General features: G+C 44.0%; 2 protein-coding genes across 6 annotated transcripts; one reads left to right on the top strand and one right to left on the bottom strand.

The window, feature by feature from the left end:
- Nucleotides 1-1725: 1725 nt before the first annotated feature.
- On the bottom strand, nt 1726-12632 carry sbk3 (SH3 domain binding kinase family, member 3). 3 transcript variants are annotated; one of them, XM_062539411.1, is made up of 4 exons: nt 12484-12632; nt 4000-4144; nt 3639-3841; nt 1726-3002 (listed from the first exon to the last, which is right to left on the bottom strand). In XM_062539411.1, exons 2-4 carry the CDS (start codon nt 4022-4024, stop codon nt 2268-2270), a joined length of 963 nt encoding a protein of 320 aa, XP_062395395.1. In that variant the 5' UTR covers nt 4025-4144; nt 12484-12632; the 3' UTR covers nt 1726-2267. The 3 variants fall into 3 exon arrangements, with proteins under 3 accessions (XP_062395395.1, XP_062395393.1, XP_062395392.1); XM_062539409.1 differs by lacking the exon at nt 12484-12632 and adding an exon at nt 8899-9126; XM_062539408.1 differs by lacking the exon at nt 12484-12632 and adding an exon at nt 6246-6526.
- On the top strand, nt 9297-21979 carry epn1a (epsin 1a). 3 transcript variants are annotated; one of them, XM_062539403.1, is made up of 13 exons: nt 9297-9696; nt 11057-11235; nt 11589-11690; nt 11782-11940; nt 12227-12355; nt 13887-14007; nt 14577-14728; nt 15136-15207; nt 15938-16021; nt 17128-17398; nt 18183-18350; nt 20992-21240; nt 21348-21979. In XM_062539403.1, the coding sequence occupies exons 3-13, from the start codon at nt 11622-11624 to the stop codon at nt 21839-21841; spliced, it is 1968 nt and encodes a 655-aa protein (XP_062395387.1). In that variant the 5' UTR covers nt 9297-9696; nt 11057-11235; nt 11589-11621; the 3' UTR covers nt 21842-21979. The 3 variants fall into 3 exon arrangements, with proteins under 3 accessions (XP_062395387.1, XP_062395388.1, XP_062395389.1); XM_062539404.1 differs by lacking the exon at nt 15136-15207; XM_062539405.1 differs by lacking the exon at nt 18183-18350.
- The last annotated feature ends 997 nt before the right edge of the window (nt 21980-22976 follow it).

The raw sequence follows: 22976 nt of genomic DNA, 5'->3' as shown, positions 1-22976 counted from the left end.
GAGAGGAGTTAGAGGGGAGGACAGTTTATACCAGCTTCAGAAGTGACAGACTAACTGAATGAGGTGTAGGTAGAGAAGTTGGGGGAAAAAGGTGCACTTATTTGCAGTTGGCTATGGAGCAATTGCTCAAATTTGTTCAAACTTAACTTGCATCTCAGAAGTAGCTTCATGTGCAAGATGTACTGTGCCCCCCATATCTCTGTAATATGGTGATGGTTATGGTATTTAGCAGACTTTTTTGTCCAAAGTGACATACAAATATCAACAATACAATAGTTACATTTAACAGTAAACAACGTAAAAGCTGTTGATACTACATTAAGGAGAATAGTAATAATAAAGAAACTAAATACTATAACATACAAACCATAATGAATAAGAAACGTTTAATAAATTAGCATGTTGAACAGATACCTTTAGACCCCACTTGAAAGACCTTGAGTATCACAGTAATTGAAAGAACCAGACAGCTCATTCCACCAACAAGAAACCACTGAGGAAAAGAGTCTTGAATTTGACAGTTGAAGGGTTTATGGCTGATCGACAACAGACGCTCATCAGAGGACGGCAGTGGGTGGTGTGGGATATCCATCTTGATCATTGAATTAAGAGAGCGGGGAGTAAGTGACAGGGATTTAAATGTAACTCTGGCTACTAGGGAGCCAGTGGAGAGTCACTAGGAAAGTTATGTGACCTATTCCGCTGATTGAAGACCAGGTGTGTGGCAGCATTCTGAATCATTTAAATGATTTTACTACACAAGCAGGTAGGCCAGCTAATAGCCCAGCTTGAAGATAACTATGGCCTGTAGTACAAGAAGTTATGTGGAATCTTGTGTCTGATCTTCCTAATGTTGTAAAGGACAAACTGACATGATGATGCAATTAATGCTACATGATCAGAGAATTTAAGTTGGTCATCAATTACTAGGCTGATTTATGTGGCGATCCGTCAAACTGGATGTTAATCTGGGGAATAGCTGTTTTAGTGGGAAACATCAAAAGCTCACTTTTTGAGAGATTAAGCTGAAGGTGCCGGCCTTTTATCCAGACTGAAATATCCTTAAGATATGCAGAAATCCAATGGGAAGAGTCTTCACATTGGAAAGTCATCCGCATGGCAATGATAGTCAAATCCATGGGAGCGAATGGTCTTATTGGGAAGTGGTGTAAATAAAGAACAGCAGGGGCCCTAATACTGATCCCTGAGGCACCTATAGTGATGTCATTAGACTTTGATACCTATCCCTGCCAAGACACGCCAAAATTCCCTTTAGCAAGACTCAAACCAGTCTAGAGCTTTCCCAGAAATTCCCAGTTCACATAAAAAAAAGAGACAATGATATGGTCAACAGCATCAAAGGCTACAGATAAATAGTAGAATTAATACTGATGACTTAGCAGAGGACTTACTCTCAATGCTTCAGTCACATAGAGTAGATACTGCACCAGACTTCATGTCTAGGTTGTTCTGATAAATACTAAGACCACTTTCTCCAAAACTGTTGATAAGAAAGGAAGAAGGGACACAGGTCTGTAGTTCTTCACATCAGTTGGATTAAGTGTGCTTTTCTTTAGCAAAGGTGTAACCCTTGCCTGTTTAAAAGAAGAAGGAACTATAATGTAATACTGTGGACAATATAATGTGATATGATATGTATTGTTAATGAATGGCAAATGTAAAAAATGTGTGTGAACATGAAAGGGAAGAGTCGTTATGTATAGTAAACAAATGAAAATATGTTTATTTCATAACAGTATTAAAAAAAAAAACAACCACATATACACAAGATTCTCCTACAAGCAAATGACATGTTTCATCAGCCAAACAACTTCTCTCTGAGGTAGAGATAAAGGGCAGGATTGCCTGACAGTTTTACTATATACTGTATCCATATCAGCATACAGTTTATAGCAGCACTGCTTGTCTAAGCACTTGTAAAGTATTTTCTGTTGAAGCACATATATATTCACATCTATAACAGCTCTGGGCATCATTTATTTACAGGATAAGAGAAAAGGACATCAGTTTAACGAAGTTGTGATTAATCTCACAGAAACACCCTAGACTAAATATACTAGATAGACTAGATATATTCATGCTAAAAATACATTCATTGTCCATTCCATATACAGTATTAATTTGTTTATTCTATACAGATCCCAATTCAGATATTAGATTAGTCATCTCAGTAGACAGATATATGTTCTGTGTCTCAAAACATATAGTGCAAGGGCCAATAAATAACACTATAAAGGGTAAACCATTTATCTTTCTCCTCTCCCCTCCCTTTCTTTCTCCCTTGTGATTCCTCCGTCTGACACTTTCCTGGCCTCCCTCTCGGCCTCCTCTGCCTTCCTCCTCTCCTCCTTCTCAGTCTCTAGGAGCCAGGAGCCCCCCAGGTAGCCTGGGATCTCGTCGGCCCCGGCCCTGAGCGAGGGCTCTGGGTTCAGCAGCTGCCTGAAGAGGGACAGAGCTAGCGGGCTGAAGGTGGAAAAGTACGGAGCGATTTGGTCATAGCAGTTGGCGTCCTCCTCGCTGTCGGACATGTGGTCGAACCACTTCTTGTACGCGCGGAAGGACGAGTCATCTGTGGTGCTCTCCTCCCAGGGGAAGCAGCTGGTCAGCAGGCAAAACACCAGAATTCCCAGGGCCCAGTTATCCAAACTGGGCTCTACGGATATCCAAATATCCTCCTCTTCCTCCTCCTCTTCCTCCTCCTCATCCGCTTCCTTCTTTGTCCTGCTTTCAAGCTTCTTCCTTTTGGCCGCGGCTACCTCAGGCACGCAGAAGGGTGACTCGTACCAGACGGCGCGGACCTCCGTGCCCTGAGCCCTCACCAGGCCAAAGTCGCCCAGTTTGACCCAGCGGCACGCGGCGTCGCAGAGGAAGATGTTCTCAGGCTTAATGTCGCGGTGGACAAAGCCAAGAGAGTGGAGGTGGGACACAGCCCCACTCAGCTGAGATATCACTCTCTGAGAGCACTCCTCACTTATACCATCCTACAGAGAGAGAGAGAGAGAGAGAGTCACTGAGATGCAAACAGTTCTTTTTGAAACCATCCTTTTCTTTTCTTGGTTATTTCCTTATATCAATTTTAATGTAAAGTCTTAATTCTTAACACACTGTACCTGCAGCTTTGACAACAATGACTTTTTTCATTCACACCAATAAAGAACCATTTGATTTGACAGAGAGCGAGAGACAGTTCCTGAGATGGCACATGCAGCGTATCCTGCTTTTGCAATCAGTCTCCTCAAAGTGAAGTGCACTGCACTGGGTCGATGACAAGACAAACTGTCCTGGCTACTTTTCAAGGCACTGGAGACGTAAGACGATACATGCAAGTCTGCCTGTGTTTGACTATGAGGATTATGAGCATCTGCCTGAGGAGATATCCTCACCCTAGCCTCGGAAATGTGACAAGAAAATAGTGATGGATGGCACTGTGTCCAAGTAGGATGTGTTGTGAGCACGAACATGATGAAACGTCACATTGTGAACATGGTGTGGCGCTTGCAACAGAGGAAATGGCAAAGAAGTGGACCGATCACACCAGTCTTAAAAATATGTTGTATAATGTGAGTTTAAATGGGATTGGCAGTGAATAATGTTGTGAATTGGCATGGAATGCTGACCTTTGACACAATGACATCGTACAGGTCACCATGGAGACCGGCCTGTTGCGCGAAGACGTAGTAGGAGGGAGTGGAGTAGAAGATCCCGAGGGCTCGGTTGAGAGAGGGATGCGTGCAGAAGGAGAGCGAGAGGTTGTATTCGCGCAGGAACGCCTGGAGGGACGTGTCCTGCCGGGGGAAGAACTTCAGTGCCATGGGCGTCCCTGGAGACCAAAGGCCAATCAAAAGGCAAACTGTAAACAAGCCATTCTTCACAATGATGTCTATTTTGCTTAGTGTTGAAAAGTGAAGGCACACACTGCACACTCTGACTCCATATCAACGTATGGTGTTAAAAGCACCATCTCAAAGTGCCACACACCTATTTTTTTGTGGACAGCCAGCATGACTTTTCCATATGACCCCTGTCCCAGCAGCTTGATAAGCTTAAAGTGCTCTGACGTCTTCAGTGTGGTGAGAGACTGAGCTGTGAGATAGCAGAGCTCGTCCAGTTGCTCTGTCGCAGCCTAGAATAAAAAAACACATGTCAGCGTTATCAATGAATCTCCCTCAGCTTCAAAAGTTGTAGGTCGGCGTATCAGCATCTCCAATTCTGATGCATAACAAAGTACGCCAACACAAGTCACATTTACATTTTTTTGTGTAAAGCAACAACACAATGGGCTTTTCAGTCTCTACGCCAACTGTGTTTGAGTTGCATCAAGGAAAGAAAATGTAAAGTAGTGTAAGTAGGACATTTGATAATCATTGTTTTGAGTTTTATTAACCAATTGTACAAGAATACAAGGAGGTTTATTTGTCATGTACATAGAACGTAAAACATAGTGTGAAGAAAAAAAGCTCAAGATATTTTTTAAATAAATAGCGTGCAGTCCATGTGCAAGTGTGTAAAAAGTGAGTGCAGTTTATTGCTTGTTTTTAAACAACTCTGAACTGCTGCAAAATTAAGACCTCAAGTGCCCTTCAGTCAGAGCTGTCACACTGCTAATGAGTAAGAATATCTACTGTGATTACATAAGGGAAGGACTAAATGCTACCATAACATACCAGTATTGAGTGCACATCTTCCCAGTTCAAACAGACACACAGCCAAACAATACATGGAGGGTTTAACACCTCTATCTTCACCAGCCCCCGGACACACCTCAAAATAGACCAAGTCCATAGCATACTACCTTGTTACACAATCAAAATGTCTGTATCAACTACAGTGTGTATTTATATCAAAGACTATTCCCAGCATATCAATCAGCAAAGTTGCCACCTAGTTGTTGTTCAATAAGAAACCCTTTCCGTGCAGTAGCGGACAGCATGAACCTATATGACATTTTGTGACCACAGGAGTTCGCCTGGAATTTACAGTGACTCTGTACGCAAGAACAACGTCATCACAAGGATTTGAACCGTGTGGTATTTGCAATTTGACTGGAGTGCAGAGTAGTGTTCCACTGATATGAGTTGTGCCTGTTGTAGACACGTAGCCATTTGGAGTTGCTATGGAACACTTAAGTGGAAAAAAATGGGATTGTCCTTGTCCTATCAGTGGGCTATGAAGTGAGTTTGATGCCCTGCCAATATAAGTCATTCAGGGTACACCAGATGTACGTTTGGAAAAAGAGTTTCAAAAATCATAAATAATACCTACGTCAGGTTGAATGCACCAAAATCAGACTGTTTGATTGTGAATACTACAATATTCAACATATAACTGTTTTACTGAAAAAAAAAAAAACTTGTGTGTACAATGAAACTAAGGGGAAAAATCAAAAACTCAACCACCAAAAAAAGAAAACTTCCTCATGCAGGACTCTACAACTACTGTACATCCCTACTCCATTACACCTGCTAGAGCTCTAAAGCTTTAGGATGGCCTCCCACAGGGGTCTCCCCTCGTCATACAGTACATTATGTAACCTATGCATTGATGGACAGTGCCTATGCTGTGTCATAACAAAGTGACATTCATAGAAGTCCTTATGATCCTGAGTGTTTATTAAGTAATCCTTAACATGTCATAGGAGCCCCTTGCAATGTGGTTGGTATGAGAAGAGACAACTGGTCTAATGCACTTTTATAACAAGCTGGAACAGGAGCTAACACTATTAACACTTTTAGCAAAACTGACCAAGAAATACCGATCTAAAAGCTGAGAATCCCTCCAGCAATTTTGCTCTCCTCAAAGACAAGTGTCTGCATTAAATGTAATTTTCAATGATTTGTAAAGAATAAAATATCCAATAAAATGTATGAGTGAATACATATTGTATTAGGCCTATTTGTATTATTCTACATAAATCCTTGTTAAAGATTTATAGCAGAAAATAGAATGTTGATTTTTTTTAAGCCCTGACCTCAGTCCAACCATTACTTTTATAAGTATTGATGGACTATCTAAATTCATCAGGACACAACGTGCTGCTGTTACAGTGTACTAGACATATTACATGTTGTATTGGCAAGCCTATTTGAATAAAGTATGATCCAATCATTCCATGTTTCTCAATGAATAATATGGATATATGGGAGCTGAATGTCAAGTAAAAACCTTAATAGCTATTTATAAACCAGTTGTAAATGCCTTTTAAATGCTTTTAAGGGTTTACTTACTGTCATGTTGTCGACTCCTCTTCAAAGCGATCGCTTTCTCTATTGATCTTGCTCTCTATATCTTAGATTGTCCTGTCCATATGCGGTCTTGAACAAACTTTTCAATTTGGAGTCTTTCACCCTCTTGTTGGATTAGTGCTGGCTTGCTGTGCACGGTCTTCACTTGCTGTGGACAGCTTTTCTAATTCAACTGCTGTGATTCGGACCACACACAAGTTGAATGCACTTGCATGTTGTGTTGTATCAGACTGATAGGACTGTCCTGACTGACTCTGATTCTTTAATACTCTGTCCCCTTTCACCACCCTCTCTATTCCTCCCACAACCCCCCCCCCCCCCCCTCTCCATGTCCCTCTCTCCCTGTCCAAATTCTCTCATTTGTTTTCCCTGCAAATATGTATGTACTGCAGCTGCCTGGCATGTCAGACCCCCCTCTCCCCCCCATGTGTCCGTCCCTCACTCCGTGTTAATGTTCTAGAGTGTCCAATCTGTCAGTTAGTCCATCTCCATCAGCCTGCTGCATTCCTCCTGAGACTGCCCTCTGTCCGTCTATATTCCCTACCTGTTAATCCCAGCTCCCTCATAGAACCTCCTATCACACCCTTCTCCTATCCCCCAGTGCCCCCCCCCCCCCCCCCCCCCCCCCCATCTTACTCAGTACATTCTTTCCGCAGCGCAGGATCCCACTGGTGAGCAGCAGAGGTCCTGGATTTACAAGGCCAAATTAGCTAACAAGATGTTTCCACAAATCGTTACTTCTTATTTACACCGACCTCTCAAGAGTTTGAACTCAGGACATTGGGTTATATTTCATGGTAAAATCAGTATTATTGCAAAATTTTTCAATAGCCTTTGCAAATGTCTTCTGCTGCATATTCCTTTCACAAACTGATTGAGTACACACACTGCTGAGGACATTCCTTTTAAGAACATCTAATTCTATGTAGACAAGCTCATTTAGTATCATTCCATCATGACCTCATCCAGACTCTCCATTCTTTTCACGTCAGAGGCAACCATTTCTGGGTGACAAAACTAGCAGCTGGAGCTTTCATCTTACGAAATGGCTTAATACGCTGCTGTAGCCTATGCTGTCTAACTGTCAGCTCTGTATCCTTTTTCACGCCCGTTCTGTCTCCCCTGGCCCTCCTCCTCTTTCTAACTCCTCATATACATACCCTTATAGATTTCATGCCACAGCCAGTATTGGTTATGTAATGCAAACAGTCACTGTTGTCACTACCACCGACGCCACTCCAGGGCTACAGCTGCCAGCGTGGTCTCGTCTGCATCCATGGTGTGACAGTCAACTCTCTTGAGTTGCCACTTCTTGCTTCATTCACTCATCACTATTGTCTAATGAACACCACGACAGCTGCATTTCCCATACCCTCCACATTCCATCATGTTCTTCCATGACTATAGACTCTTAACTCAGATTGAGAGTGAGACTCATTGTTCATGGGTCCATCAAGAAGTGTATCTTTTGAGAGCATTTGGGATCAGCTCTAACTGGAATTAAGTTTCTCCTGAGTTGAGGAGGTGACAGCCCAGATGTGACAAATCTCCATCTTCTGCACCTTGGCTATAGCATCTCTGTCAGGTCTATCCTGCTTAGGGTAGGCTAGGCCTTTTTCTTAGCAGAGACGGACATCCTGGGTCCCGAAAGTAAAAGTCCTGTCATTCTTTCTGTGTTAGAACTAAACATCTGAAATTTCCAATTTCACCTAAGTCAAAGGAGGTACATTTTAAAACCCTAAACAACATTTACCCATCCAATGACTTTTTGTGCCATCGTTTTAACATGAAATTAGAGCCAGGCATATTTCGTAATAATGAAATTGAAACAATAACCCGTTTGTTTTGTACATCATGTTTTGCACTCAAAGTTTTTGGTTTGCAGTGAAGAACTGGTTTTCCATATCAGGACCAGTATTATCTAGGCCTACAGATGAAATTATCTTAGGTTTGTTAAGGGGAAATCTATAGATGAGTTTTTGCTGGTGAATGTATCATTATTTTAGGGATTTTTTTTATTCACAAGAGTAAATATTTAAAGACCTTCCCCTTACCTTTAAGGAGAGTTTACTATTTATACGAAATCCCTCAACAAAATGCACGGGAAAAAAGCAAAACAGCTTAAAAATATTTTTGTTAACATGTGGAATGATTAATCCCATATTCCATATTGTTAGGCTATTACTGTGGTCTGTTAAAATAATGTATGTTAATTGTTGGCTTGTCTTGGACTGTAGGCTATTGTAGGCCTAATTGTGGCCTATTGTATTGTAATATTGAATAAATGATTTTATAAAAAATATATTTTTACCTGTGCACTTAACAGGTCACTAATGATCTGATCTAGCCTACCTGGCTGCTAATTAGGAGGCCTAGCCTACAGATAAAAAGTATTTCATTTGGTTGATGGATATTTTAATGTCACTGGCAGTGGTAGGCTCGATCTTAATCGACAAAAACGGCCTGTGCCCAAGTTTAAATAGAGCTACATTTCACAACAACAGAAGCTATAGGCCATATGCACAGTTGGGTTACAGGTGTATATCGCCGCTGGGTGGTCACATTATGCTATAGCATCCACTAACGTTACACAGTCATAGAAAAAGAAGAGAAGGTGTTTATGTGCTAGTCATACCACAGGTGCTTCAGCTGCGATCGTAGCATATAGTTCGCCAGTCGTTCACAGAATGTAACAAACTTAATATTGCAGGTGCAGGGATGATTTATGGTGATTCAATTATAGGTGAGTACCCTATAAGGAAGACAAGTAGTCCACCAGACATTTTTTTCTGATGAAAGCCTAATTTACTGTTGTTACACAACATATGTATAATAGCCAATAGGCTACATGTTATCCGCCTTTGTAATTTACTGTAAAAATCACACGTAGTTTAGACCTACTTGGTGTGGTCTCGCCCCTTCATAAATATTAAAAAGTAAAAAATTGCAAGGGGGTGCGGTCCATCCGGTAGCTAGAGCGGAAGCGGAAGTGCCGCCATCTCCTTGTACTATTTCAGCTACAACAGGGTCAGTATAGACACAAACTAGATAAATATTATGGTATATTGCTTTTAACATGTATTAACTATTATGAATATTTTTCAAGGAAACTCCATATGACCATCGATTTGTACAACAGACAAGTTGTCACATGACGAGATTCTAAATACACCTGTTTTTGTAGCCACTTCAACCGCTAACTTAGCCTGCGAGAAAGGAAGCTGGCCATTGGCAGCCAGCTCGTTATCATCCGCCGCTGCTATCTACCTTCGCTAGCTAGCTTAATGGCTAGCATTGGTTCCATGTCGTGACAGTTATATAAATTGTTAATTCGTCACCTTTTATTCACACTTTCTTCCCCTTCCCCTATTCCCCCACACGCGTTTACTTTCACTACGTTTTCGTGGCTGACAAGGAGAAGGGAAATTGATTGGTAAGTAGAACCGTTAACCCAACGTTACCCAGATGATGGTTGGGACCTGGAGGTGCTAGCTAGCGTGTTAGCGAACAAGCTTTTCTGTTTGTTTAGCTAGCTTGCTAGCAACTTGTTCGAGTACGTTATTGCATGTACAGTTACTTTTATTACGCCAGTGCTGGTTGGTGGTCCACTGTAAACAGTTTCAATTGAGGGTTGCTCATGTGGTATTTATCGTTGTTCTCAGTTGTTCAAAGTCGACTAACGTTAACTTAATGCAGCTATCTATTTTGCTAACCAAGTTAACGACGTTAGCTGTTTAGCGAGCTAACTGGGTGGGGGTCTTGCATTGGAGGGTGTGTTCGTTGATAACAGGGCGAAGCAGTAAACGCTCGAGACCGTGCCGCCAGTGTCATTGTCATGTTTCGTTTGGTTATATGTTCAAGCTGTCTTACTGAAGTTTAGCTTATCACTTTACTTGTCGCCCTCATAAGTTTGAGTCACAGTTAACTTTACAATGAAATATGCTGTCAGTGTTTTATATAGGTTTATAAACGTTAATCTTAGGGTTCGTTTGCACACTGTGGATCAAGGATTTTGGACGCTTTGAGTTTGAAAGTCATGTGGACATTTGTTGCTTCGTTGTGTTGTCATTTATTTTACCTTGTTTCATAGGATTTGTTAACTTTGAATGAAAGCATAGTACAACAATAGTACAATACTTACATAATAAGAGGCCTATTTGGGGGGAAATAGCTGGGCCAAACTTTACTCATTGTCACTCAAGGTCTTTTAGTAACTAACTGAAACTTTTGGGACTTTGCTCCAGGGAATCTTCAACTCGACTTTTGGAACGGTTATCAGGTTGCCATTATGCAATCAAGTCGCATAGTTGTGAGCACAATGTGCCATCTATTTGCCCCTTATCGTACGTACTGTATTCATAGAAGATGACGAATCCCCTTTACAACCCAATTTGAGAGGCAGCGACCAGCATAATGATGCCATTTTAAGTTTGGTTTGAGTTTGTTAAAGGGAGCGGTCAGACAGAGTGAAATTGAAAGAAAAATGTTGCAGACAGTCTATCTGCAGGTTTATCTGGAACTGTAGTCTAGACACCCAGTCATCCAAAAACATTTCTGTTTGGTAATTTCCTACTCTGGTTGTCTTATGGGCTGTAGAATATCACTATTGATATTTCATAAAGGAAAATGCTCTGCAGATTTCCCTGGGCTTTGATTTGACTGACCTTAGGTTTGTCTGTGAAATTGAATTCCTTTTGATATTGCTTGCTGCTGACCATTATTGCCCTGTAAACCTCTTTTTCAGACTGTATGTTTTTATCCTGCCTCCTCCTTTATTTTTATCCCCTGTGTAGTTTCCCCCCCAAAATCTCCACTGTTGGGAGCCAATGTCGCCCTGTGGAGGCTCAGGGAAGTGGACAGGCTGAAAGAGTGAGCGCGCCCAAGTCAGCTCTGTGACTCCTGGCAAAAGAAGGGAAGAAGGCAAAAAGAACAGACGGACACGCCCACGTCCACGTTGGTCCCTTTTTAGCAGGTAGGCGATTGCTCGTGCCTGTCCCTTTGTTATTTCTGACCTGTGAGCACTTAGAAGTCAGCGTGTTGACTAGAGCGAGTGCTGTCACCCTGCCACTGTGCTGAAGTGATTGAGACGCTCCATGCTGGCGCTGTCACCTCAAGGAGGAGATACTTCAAGGCCACAGGGATTTATTGCTCCTCCTCGTCCTTAGATTTTGTATTCTGGTGATTTTGCTTATCTTTGTGCTGGCGTTCTGGAACAATGGGAAGTTTTATTTCTCTTATTTCCAGTATTCATTCAGTATTGGGAGACAGCACCCTGTTGTACTGCAACTATTAATGTTTTATTGACCCTGTTTTACAATCTCTTAGATTTCAGACGAGTCAGATAGCCAAGCTGTTGCCATGTCGACGTCTTCGCTACGCCGGCAAGTGAAGAACATTGTGCATAATTATTCTGAGGCAGAGATAAAGGTGAGTGTTGTACCACATCCCTCGTTTTTCGACGGTGCCTTTTATTTCTCACCATTCACCTGCGTAATCTATCTCTTCTGCCGCCCCGCAGGTCAGAGAAGCGACCTCAAATGACCCGTGGGGGCCCTCCAGTTCTCTCATGTCCGAAATTGCAGACCTAACATACAATGTTGTGGCCTTCTCAGAGATTATGAGCATGGTGTGGAAGAGACTGAATGACCATGGCAAGAACTGGAGACATGTATATAAAGTAAGCATTACAATGGCACCCATTCTAGTACTGAAGGAAATGAGAAATATGGGATTTCAATATAAGGAGATAGGGCTTTGACCGATCTACTTGACTTACACTTATTTGTGTTTGTGGTGTAGTTGGCAGACCCTCCCCACTTTTTCTGTTTCTTGTTTTTCTTTTCTAATTGGATGTTTTGGAGTCCTCTAGACCATAAATTATTATTTTTTCTTTCTTTCTATTCCATTACTGTGCATTCCTTGTTGGCATTGATATTAAACTCTGTGTTGTTTTGTCTTTCTAGGCGATGACGCTGATGGAGTACTTGATAAAGACAGGCTCTGAGCGGGTGGCCCAGCAGTGCAGAGAGAACATCTATGCGGTCCAGACCCTCAAAGACTTTCAGTACATCGACAGAGATGGCAAAGACCAGGTACGCAATCACTCTCTCTTTATCCTTGTCTTTGGCCCTATTAACAACTAAGTTAAAACACCTGTTGTTCAGGTTAAATTATAATGGATAGACCAGATAACTCAAAGCAAGTGTAAAGGCATGCTCACCTTCAGTTATGGTGTTGATACAAGCGCTTGCTGATACGTGTGTGTGCACAGGCTGAGTTCTGGTAGAGGTGTACAATACCAATTCGCAGAAACTCTTGAAGTTGCCTCCTGGAAGAAATTCATGCAAAAGCCTACACTTCCTTCTACAAACAATCCATCTGTGCACTTACTCCTGCACCTACTAAACACACACTGTTTACACACCCACACTGGTATGTGCACACACAAACAAAAGCACACAAACACACACACACACGCACATATACACACACACACACACACACACACACACACACACACACACTCTCTCACACTGCTACACAAGAGCAAACTGAAAGCTCAAGGACTTTTGGCTTGCATGGTGAAACCCAGGTACTACCTTATAACACTTGAAGTAGACACACATACACACACACCTTCCCCAAGGACGTTTTACACTGTGTGACTGCGTTTGAATGGTCAGGTTCTTGTCAACATTAATCTTTAGGAATGTGGTGGAGGAGGAAAGTGCTGGATGGATGTAGATTGTTTCCTCCTAACACGTCTAATCTCAATCGCAAAACTGAACTACTGAAATGATAAAACATTTAGGTTTTTTTTTATTCATTTTGATTAATATGCAGTAATGTTACCTGCAGCATTGGAAAGGCAGGCAACAGGTTGTATGATCACACAAAGCTACATATTGAGTGCTGGGAATGTTACTGCAGATGGAGTGATCTATATATAAAAAAAGAATCAATATTTGTGGCAGTGACTATCACAAAGTTAATAATAGACCATGTCATGAAGCAACTCCGATTATAGCTTCTTATAGCTCCCTTGTAGCATGATATGGTCAAATCAGAGGTGTGTTCAAATTCTCAAACACGCGAACGTTGGCGAAGTTTTCTGTTTATCTTGAGTTTTTGACGAATGTGTGCAACCACTCACAAACAGTCTGAGGAGGTAGTTTTTTGCAACATTCAGTGGAGCTGGAAGCTTGACAATGCAATTACCATTAAAATGGAATTAATTTTTGAAGTTAAGTAAGCCCAATGCCTTTGACTTTTGGTGTATTTTCAAGTGTGTTAACAATTTCAGCACATACACACCAGTGTGATTACTGGTTGCCGCTCCTGCTACAGTACATTAGAGCTGCCAATGTTTGTGTCAGTGAGGTAAAGGTCAATCAGTGCTAATCTTGGTTGCATTATTTTTCCACCCCTTAAATTACTTCCTACATGTAGTCATATACTAGCACTGTTTGCTTTGGCCAAGCCTCATAAAAGATGTAAATCTGAATTGGAGAGTAGGATTAGGCTTTAACACTGGAACACATCATATAAATGGAAAAGGCTGCATGTACAAATGGTGTGGATGTGGAAGTTTTGACTGGCTCTCATGTTGTTTGTGCATATCAGGGGGTGAATGTAAGAGAAAAAGCCAAACAGCTGGTGACGCTACTGAAGGACGAGGAGAGACTTCGGGAGGAGAGGATCCACGCGCTCAAGACCAAAGAAAAGATGGCCCAGACCAGCAGTGGTGAGTATCTCAGAGCCCGCCTCACTACGCACCTGCTCAGGAGCGGAAGCTTCACTCGCCCAGATCTCATTGGCCGTTGACTTACTGATTTATATAATGAGCTCAGCCATATCTGGGCTGGTTTCGTTGTTTCAAATGGGAATTGAAAGCTAATCAGACAGGAAGAGTGCTGACTGCAGTCTGCGAACGTTTCCCTCTTTCTTCGGCTCAAACACACAAGCACATTTATGCTCATAAGTATGCACAACCACGAACGCACACAAACACGCAAACATGTGCCATCTTCCCTGCAGAACACACACACACACACACACACACACACACACACACACACACACACGCCCACTTCTCCATGAACACGCTTTGCTTTCAGGCTTCAGTGCTTTTGGGGTTGAAAGTCCAGATTGCCATGCGGAGCTGCTTGTGTGCACACCGAGTGCACACCGTGGTGGCGCGTGCCGGGGCCCAGACCCCCGTGATTGGGGGCGCGCCCGTGTCTCTGGGATCAGATCAGTGTATGAGTGACCGGATCAGCGAGTGACGTCTGACGACTGTGATGTATGTCCCAGCCTCCTCTGCTCCCTCAGCTCCGGGCCTCGGGGCGGGCGGCCTGGCCGTGCAGACGGGGCCGGACGGCGAGCAGGCGTGGCCGCAGAGCTCCGGCGAGGAGGACCTCCAGCTGCAGCTGGCGCTGGCCATGAGCAAAGAGGAGGCGGAGCAGGTAAAGCCAGAACAGCCTATCCGGACGCAGGTAACTCGGCCAAGGTCGCGGGAGGCCGCCTGCGCCGAAGGCTTAGGCCTTGCAGATGGCCACGAGTCCAAAGTCCAGAGGCATAGCCACTACCTCGTCACCAAGCTGTCAGTTCTGTTCCATTTGTGTATCCACACTTAATCGCATCTTTTTTTTTGCACATTTATTGTTTCCAGTTTTGATGATTAATTCCAGTCAAGTTGAAGTGCAGTGTTATGAAACTGAGAACTAAACTTTTCAGAGAAGCAATGCCCAAAGGGGCCATTGGCCATTGGAGAGACACTCGCATGATTGCAAAGTGGCTGTGGGCCAGTTGAGCGCACAGAGGGTAAATATCTGCCCCTACTCACCTCTTGACCCTAATCCCCCTCCCCTAGCCCAACTCTACCCCTCTGGAGGATGCCGAGCTCACCTATGCAATCGCTCTCAGCCAGAAGTTACAAGAAAAGGTCAGAGGTCAAAGCTCACCCACGGCGACCAAAGTCATCGTGGGCCGTCTGCTTTCGCTCTCTGTTCCACTCCCAAAATTCTGAACGCAATCTCAAGCGCACAGCCAACTCAAGGCTGAGTTCTGATTCAAAGTAATCCTGATGGTCCCTGGCAAACTTTAATATTTTTTTCTGCACCTCTGTTTCTTACACTAGGCAGTTGTGATCACTAATTCAACCTGGAGGTGAATAAAAAGGTTCATACATGGTATAGTGGACAGAGGTGTTTAGAAGTCTTCATGCTTTGCAAGAAATCATGGTGCCACATTCATTTGGGTGAAAACCTACGTCATCAGAAAACTGTTGATAACTTGCAGTTTCAATGAATAACCGAACACATGCATGATACAAAATAAAATCTATTTGTAATTATGCAGAACACTTAACATGGAATTGTTGAATCTGCCTTACTGAAAATACAACTGGCCGCCTGCGTCAGTAATCACCACGTATCCTTCCCTCCGCTGTTCTCACTAAATGCATGCTTTCAAACACCAAACCTATCTCCATGTGCTACACCTTCAGGGAAGTAAATGTTTTACGAACACAAACACGTCTCAAGGGCTGATGGGGTATGGGGTGCACATTAAACTCCATCTCCCATCAGCCCCCCATGTTTGATCTGCGGAGACTGTGGTTGGGTTGGTTCACATCCCTGTCTGATGATGTGGCGGTGGTGTATGATTGGCAGGAGGAGCGCCTGCGCAGGGGAGACGACCTGAGACTGCAGATGGCCATCGAGGAGAGTAAGAGGGAGAAGGCCGAGCCTAAGGAGGTGTGTGTGAGTGTGTGTGTGTGTGTGTGTGTGTGTGTGTGTGTGTGTGTGTGTGTGTGTGTGTGTACGTATGTGTGCGTGCGTATGTGTGTGTGTGTGAGAGAGGGAGAGAGAGAGAGGGGCATATCCAAATGTGGTGGGTATGTGTGTGTGTGTGTGTGTGTGAGTGTGTGTGGAAGTGTGTGAAAGATGAAGGCCAAACCCGCTGAACTGTGTGTGTACCTGCCTCTCACTCTCCAAGAGTTACCTGCTCTGTCTGTGTCTCTCACCCTGCGTGCGTTCAAAACAACACTCTGTGACTGCAACAGTCTGTCTGAAAGTGTGTAAGTGTGTGTGACTGGGTGTGATGGTATCTGCATGCATTTCTGTCTGTCTGTCTTAATTTAGGGCTGTGGTGCTGCTGTGGATGGCCTCCGAGTTCTCGCTCTCTTGACCACGCTGACCCCCCCATCCCCCCCCCCCCCCCCCCCCCCCCGTGTAGTTCAGTGTCGTCAGGGCAGCTCTTTTAGGCTTTACCTCATGCACCACAGACAGACCTCTATCTAGTTGTTTCCACCTCTGTGCCTAAACGCATGTCTGTCTGAGTCTGTGTGGGTGTGTTCACGTGTGCCATATTTGGATTATATAGACTAAGTCATGGTCTTGGTTTAGTCTTTGGGGATCCTCTGAACAAGTTAGCCTTAACTTGCTAGTGTGTTTGGTGTGATGGTTTTTAAGCGGCATGACAAGTACCAAGTACCCAGCTCAGGATGTGGCCACTAACCCAGCTATTCTAATGGAGCACCACACTACTTTGTTTCTCTGGCTTACTTTTTCTTTGCGGCTGATGCCATGAACGGAAACAGATAGAACAGATAAGCCAGAGTACAGAATGATTCTGAAACACTGCAAATGAAGTTGTTGATGAACGATATGTCAGTCAGCCCTTGCATGTCCCAGAACTTAATGTCACCATGCGTCGATTCTTTTTCTTTTTTTTTGGTTTGTTTGTCTGCGCTAGGGGAAGGAGAGCATAGTAACCACGATCTGTGTGCACGCCGCTCTTTCATAGAGGCCCGTTTGTCTGTCTGTCTCTGTGTGTGTGTTAACTACTGTCTCTGTCTCAGAGCTCCCTGATGGAGTTGGGTGCTGTTGACCCGTGGGGCGCTCCTGCCGCCCCGACGACATTGGGTTCTGCCGGGCATTCCCCTCCCCCCACAGCAGCCCCGGCCCCTGCCCCTGCCGCCGGGCCCTGGGGGGCGGCAGACCCATGGGCGGCTGCCTCGCCCTCTTCCCCCCCTGTAGATCCCTGGAGCGGGGGCCCGCCTAAGATAGAGCCCCCTCCAGACCCGTGGGGAGACTCCGGCAGAGCCAACTCCGACCCGTGGGGATCAACAAGTGAGTGCAGCATCCTGTAGCCTCTTACCTCTGGACATGTTAAGTGTGAGTCACTACACTTAATAGTAACAGGTAACACTCCAGGATATCGGTAAGAGCCTAATATGAACAATGGGAACAATTTATACTTCATGAAAACAATAGCTTTACTTGGTGACATCTAATTGGAGATATTAACTTTGGTTATTTATAATGTTTACAGCACATAAATAGTTCATGTGAATTTGCACTTGTGTGAAGTGACAAGCTGCTCTGTGGATGTGAGAGTTTGAGGTGAACCAGTACCAGTATAGTCAATGGTTATTGACTTCTTTTTATCAAATGGTGACCCTAAAATCTTTTTATTTGAAGCTTTTCTCAAGTAAATATTGACATCATATAGACTAGAGCATTAATTTAAATGTCAGTGAAATCATACTGATAATTAAGCTCAGAAATCTACCATACGCAGTGTGGTTTACTGGATTTACTCATCTTTACTCAGAATACTCATTTAGTTTAAAATCATTAGAATCTGAAACAATTCTTTAATTGGATACAGACCTGTGTTGAATGTGGCATAGCAGTATCAGTCTGCCAGAATATCAAATCATGTAGTAGAAAGAGGCTTGTATGTGGAAATGTCTTCAGGTTGTAGTTCCTGTCAATGATAAGGTCCACTATGAAGAACATGGATGTCTGTGCAGTCCCCCCTCCCCCCCTCCATCTCTCCTTCCCGTCTCATCCCAACTGTTGTTGCCCTGCCTGTGTGTTAACCCTCAGCCCCTCCACCTCTCCCCCCTAGCTGTGACCCCTCCCAGTGCGGACCCCTGGGGGACCTCAGTGGCCCCAGCCCCGGCCCCTGTAGCTCCCGCGTCAGGTGACCCCTGGGCTGCGGACGGGCTTGCCCCTGTCACTGACTCCCTCACCTCTGATCCCTGGAGCCTTCCCACCAAACATACCAATGGCACAGGTACACATACTGCACACTTGCACGCGTCCACACACAAACACACACACACACACACACACACACACACACACACAAATGCACAAATGCACACATATATATTCTCACATAGTCACTGCAACAGTAAAAATAAGCTTATGTGCATACACTCAATGAATAGATTTCTTTTGTCATAAAGGGCCCTATTTTGGCGATTAGAAACAGATGGTCAGAGGCACAAAGTTGATAGACATAAAAGGCGTGGCCAGTCCACAATCACTAATTTAATGGCGTGATTTTGTGATCAAACGCTAGACGCAAAAGGGTTATTCTTATGTTTATTAATCAGTCATGATGGGTTTGTTTTGAGTGTAACATCCTTTAAACCAGTTGCTGCATTTGCATGAGAACTTTAATTCTGAATAAAACTAACTTGATTCTGAATTAAAAAATAATTCCGCTTTAAAAAAGACCATGTAAACCCTTATTCTGCATGAAAATGATTACCGGTATTCGGAATTAAACTTAATTCCGAAGTAAGTGGGTGGTTTATTCCTATTTTAAAGGTATACTATGCAACGTCCTTCAGTTAATCAATTCGTTCCATACTGTTATATGATTAACTGAGTCATTACCGGTCGAACAGTGTTTTTTTTGGCCGCTCTAGTGGTCTGTAGCGGTAAAACCACACTTGCAACTTCAGGAGATACCGGGCACGCACCCATGCTCTACTCCAGGAAGTGTCATGTAAAGTCTCATGAAAAGGCACGGCAGACTGACCGATTGAGGAGTTTTGTCAAATATACACGCTAAAGCTGTAGGGGAAGCTCTGCAGAGAAATATGCAAGCATAAAACGAGCGAAAATGAAAGCGAAACCGGTGATGAAATCGCCAATCCTGCATAGTATACCTTTAAAGCAGAATTAATTAATTCCTTGATCAAGTAGACCTTTATTCTTCTTAAAGTTTATTCTGTTTGTTTGGTGCATGCTCGTAAGAAGGAGAAGAAGAAGATGCGCATGCTTGTTTCATTGCCAGATTCCAATAGTCCTGGCTTTGGGCTTTCATCCACTGCTCTTGGATTTGGGATATGGGAGTGGGCTGAGGTATAGCCGAAGATGTCCTTTGTCTTCTTCCTCCCTTCCCTGGCACTCTTCTCTTCTCCTCAGCTGGCATAGTCTACGTGAAGCGTGATATTCTCAAGCTTCTGCTTAAATAGTAGGCCTAGGCCTATTATCAGAATGACTGCGAAAACAGTCTTTATTATGTTTATGTCCATGGCGTAACGTAGACCCGACATGACAAAAAAGCCGGAAGCCAGCTGGAGTCTGTTTTTTTCTGGTAGACCTTAATTAGGCTACGTTTGTGCGCCGCCTGTCCAATCAGAACCCTTCCCGACCCCCGACATTGAACTGAATAAAATAAAGGCGAATTCACTTAGTTTCCATGTAAACTTCAATTTAGAATGATAATTTCCATGTAAACTCGAAGGAGAATATTTTAATTCCGAACTGTTTCATTCCGAATGATTCATTCGGAATTAAAAAAACATCATGTAAACGTGGCAAGTTATAATGACCTCTGTCGTTGCCCAGCAAGCAGCGGCATGTATTTTGATAGTCAGCGCATTTGAAGGAATCTGCTTGCACGTGAGACCATATGGAACAGGGGTTCTGCTAAATCTTGCTTTACTAAAACCTGTGACTAGCAGAATATAGCCCATATGCATATGCACCTGCCTGTTATTTGAACTATTGACTGTCAACAAAGCCCGAAGAAAGCAACACTCAACGAATAATGTTTGAATGACTGAATAAAAATCCTAAGGATATTTGTCCTGTAGAGGAGTTGTTGCTTTCATCTTATGAAAGTGCGTCTTAAGTTGTGCTGAACGGACCCTTATGACCGGTTTCTCTTTGTCAGTGGCGTAATGATTTTAGGATAAGTCTATGATAGTGATTTTTGAATCATGTGCCAGATCACACCTTTTGTCATTAATTGCCACACCCCTGGGCGCAAGGTTAAATAAAAGTGGAGTCTATGGCGAACAATTCCTCACTTTATTGAGTGTAAGATTAAAATAAGCCTTGCGTCTCGCTTTGCACCATCTTGCGCTGGGTTCACGATAGGGCCCTAGGTGTTTGATAATCAGACACACACACACACACACCAGGGATGGAAATTGCCAACAGCAAATGCTAGTTAAACAGGACAGTAAGTGGTACATTTCAGACACAAAATAATGATTAACGGCCGAATGGTTGGTGACTATTTGACCATTTATGTGTCAGTGGCTGGTAGATGTTCACATTTAAAAAGTTAATTTCCAACCCTGACATTCACACACACACACACACACACACATACACCCACACAGTTTCTCACCGTCAGCTCTTTGGCCAGCAGTCTGAGGCGCTGAACTGGCTGAAGCTGTTGCCATACTGTTTGGAGGAGCAGTGTTGTGTACTGTGTGGAATGGGCCAGTCTGTCTGTCTGTCTGTCTGTCTGTCTCTCCTCTCCTGCATTCCTCGCCTCCACACATCAGCCATCGCGAGACACTCTCATGTCATAGCGAGACTCTCGGCACTCCATGTGTTCCGTGTTCTCCTGGCCTCGGGCCTCTCGCTGCTCGCGCTCCTATTTCTCCGTGCGTGTGTTTCTTCAGGAGATCAAGAGAGAAGAGGCTCCTCCGCCGGCGACGGGAGCAAAGGTAGCACAGGCTCCCCGGTGCCCTTTGACCTCACCTCGCTGGGCTCCACCCTGCCCGTGAGGAAGACGCCCGAGTCCTTCCTGGGGCCCAACGCGTCGCTGGTGGACCTGGACTCTCTGGTGTCCTCCAAGCCCAAACCCAAACAGCAGCCTCCTCCCACTCTCTCCAACTCCTCCACAAACAACCCCTTCCTACAGACACAGGGTGAGGAGCAGGGCTATGTAAAGCACATGTGCTGTTTTAATGATCTCCTATGAAGTTGTTTTCTCCTTTGAAGTCCTTTCTAATCTCTCTCTCGCTCTCTCCCTCAGGCCCATCCCCGGTCCCTGGTATGGCCGTCACCCCGGGCAGTACCATCTCCAGCAGGGGGGTTTCCCCCACCCCTCCTCCGACCTCCAACCCCTTTGGCTCGACCTCCATGGCGTCAATCTCCCCACAGCCTTCTTCGCTTGGCCTGAGCCAGCTGCGCACCAGCCCGGTCCCACCGAACCCCATGCTGGGTCACATGCCCCCCCCAAGCCTGGGAATGGTTCCGCCCGTGATGGGCATGCCTGGGATGGGTGTCCCCATGGTGCCCCCCGGCATGGGCATGGGAATGGTGCAGTCGAGCCCGATGGGGATGCCCTTCAGTGGGATGTCCCCCATGGCCCCACCAGGGAATGCCCACTTCATGGGCGCCGGGATGCCCGGTCAGCCCCCATTGATTTTGGGCGGGTCGGCGGGAGTGGGGGGCGTGATGGGTGCTGGGGGCGCAGTGGGGGGAGGCGGGGCCACTGGAGCGAGCACCAATCCCTTTCTTCTCTGAGGGCGTCCCACACTCCCTCTGTACCCTCCACAGCTCCAGCCCCTCATCACAAACAGTTTATGTGTCTGAAAACAACAACAAAAATACAGAATTACATGTACATCTCTATATTTAAAAAAAAAAAAATAAGAAAAGAAAAAAAAAGAAATTGTTATTTTCTTTCACCGAAAGCATTTCAATTTTATTTTTTTTTGTTTTTTTTTCCCCCCTTGGGGTGGAATGCAGAAGATTAAGAAGTGTTTATTTATTTAATTTCAAAATTCGTTTAAATTATTTTTTATTTTTTTCCCCCCCAGTCTGTTTTGGGCAGTATATAGAGGGTGGATGATGAGGGGGTGTAATCAGTGTAGGACATCACTGTAGTATGCCATCACCAGTACTGCGCAGACATGAAGTGACCGAGAGACTCGTGCGGGATTGGGGGGGTGGGGGAAGAGCGGGTCGAGCGTAGCCACTAAAACAAAACTGATTGTGATCACACACAGCCTCTCCGTTCGTCTCTCCGCGGGAGGATCAGAAGGAGGGAGAAACTGAGATTAAACGAGTGCATGAAGGATGGATGGGACAACACTCAAAGCGACATTTCAGGCAAAACTCTGGTCGAAATCATTCAATGGCTGTATTATTTTAAAATCTTATTTAATGTTTAATGTAATTTATTTTAATTTTTTGTACTCTAGGGAACAAGGAAAATCACACTGAACTATGCCATTAAATGAGCGGCCTGTCTTTTTCTCTTCCCTTCAGACATTTCTGTGTAACAATCAAAAAAACAAATGTGATTTTAAACATTTCATGAATCGAGGGGAAAATGGGAAATTGTGTGTGTGTGAATGTATGGCTGTACATTGAGTGAGAGCAAATGTGTTTTAGCATGTGTGGGTGTGTGTTTGTGTATATACGTCTGCACTTGTGTTTGTATGTGCATTTCCAATCTCCCAACCTCCTGGCTCACTACAGTCACTTGAAAGGCGAAATACAACATGAATTGTATTTTTTTTAAAAGTCACTTTTTCAATGCTTTGTAAATGTGGGGATTAAAAAGAAGGTATTATAAAAGGTCCTATTTTATTTTCAATTATTATTTCATCTTCTATGGCCCCTTCTGGATTTGTTTTGAAGCCTACATTTCTCA

Source organism: Sardina pilchardus, chromosome 6, assembly GCF_963854185.1.
Source record: "Sardina pilchardus chromosome 6, fSarPil1.1, whole genome shotgun sequence".
Taxonomy (NCBI): Eukaryota; Metazoa; Chordata; class Actinopteri; order Clupeiformes; family Clupeidae; genus Sardina; species Sardina pilchardus.
This window is presented reverse-complemented; position numbering and strand designations above follow the sequence as displayed.

Coding starts and splice junctions, on each gene's coding strand:
- epn1a (XM_062539403.1), top strand. CDS start 11,622: ATGTCGACGTCTTCGCTACGCCGGCAAGTGAAGAACATTGTGCATAAT. Junction 14,008..14,576: donor GATGGCCCAGACCAGCAGTG/GTGAGTATCTCA, acceptor TGTATGTCCCAG/CCTCCTCTGCTCCCTCAGCT. Junction 16,022..17,127: donor AGAAGGCCGAGCCTAAGGAG/GTGTGTGTGAGT, acceptor TCTCTGTCTCAG/AGCTCCCTGATGGAGTTGGG.
- sbk3 (XM_062539408.1), bottom strand. Junction 3,842..3,999: donor GGCTGTCCACAAAAAAATAG/GTGTGTGGCACT, acceptor TTTGGTCTCCAG/GGACGCCCATGGCACTGAAG. Junction 3,003..3,638: donor ACGATGTCATTGTGTCAAAG/GTCAGCATTCCA, acceptor CTCTCTCTGTAG/GATGGTATAAGTGAGGAGTG.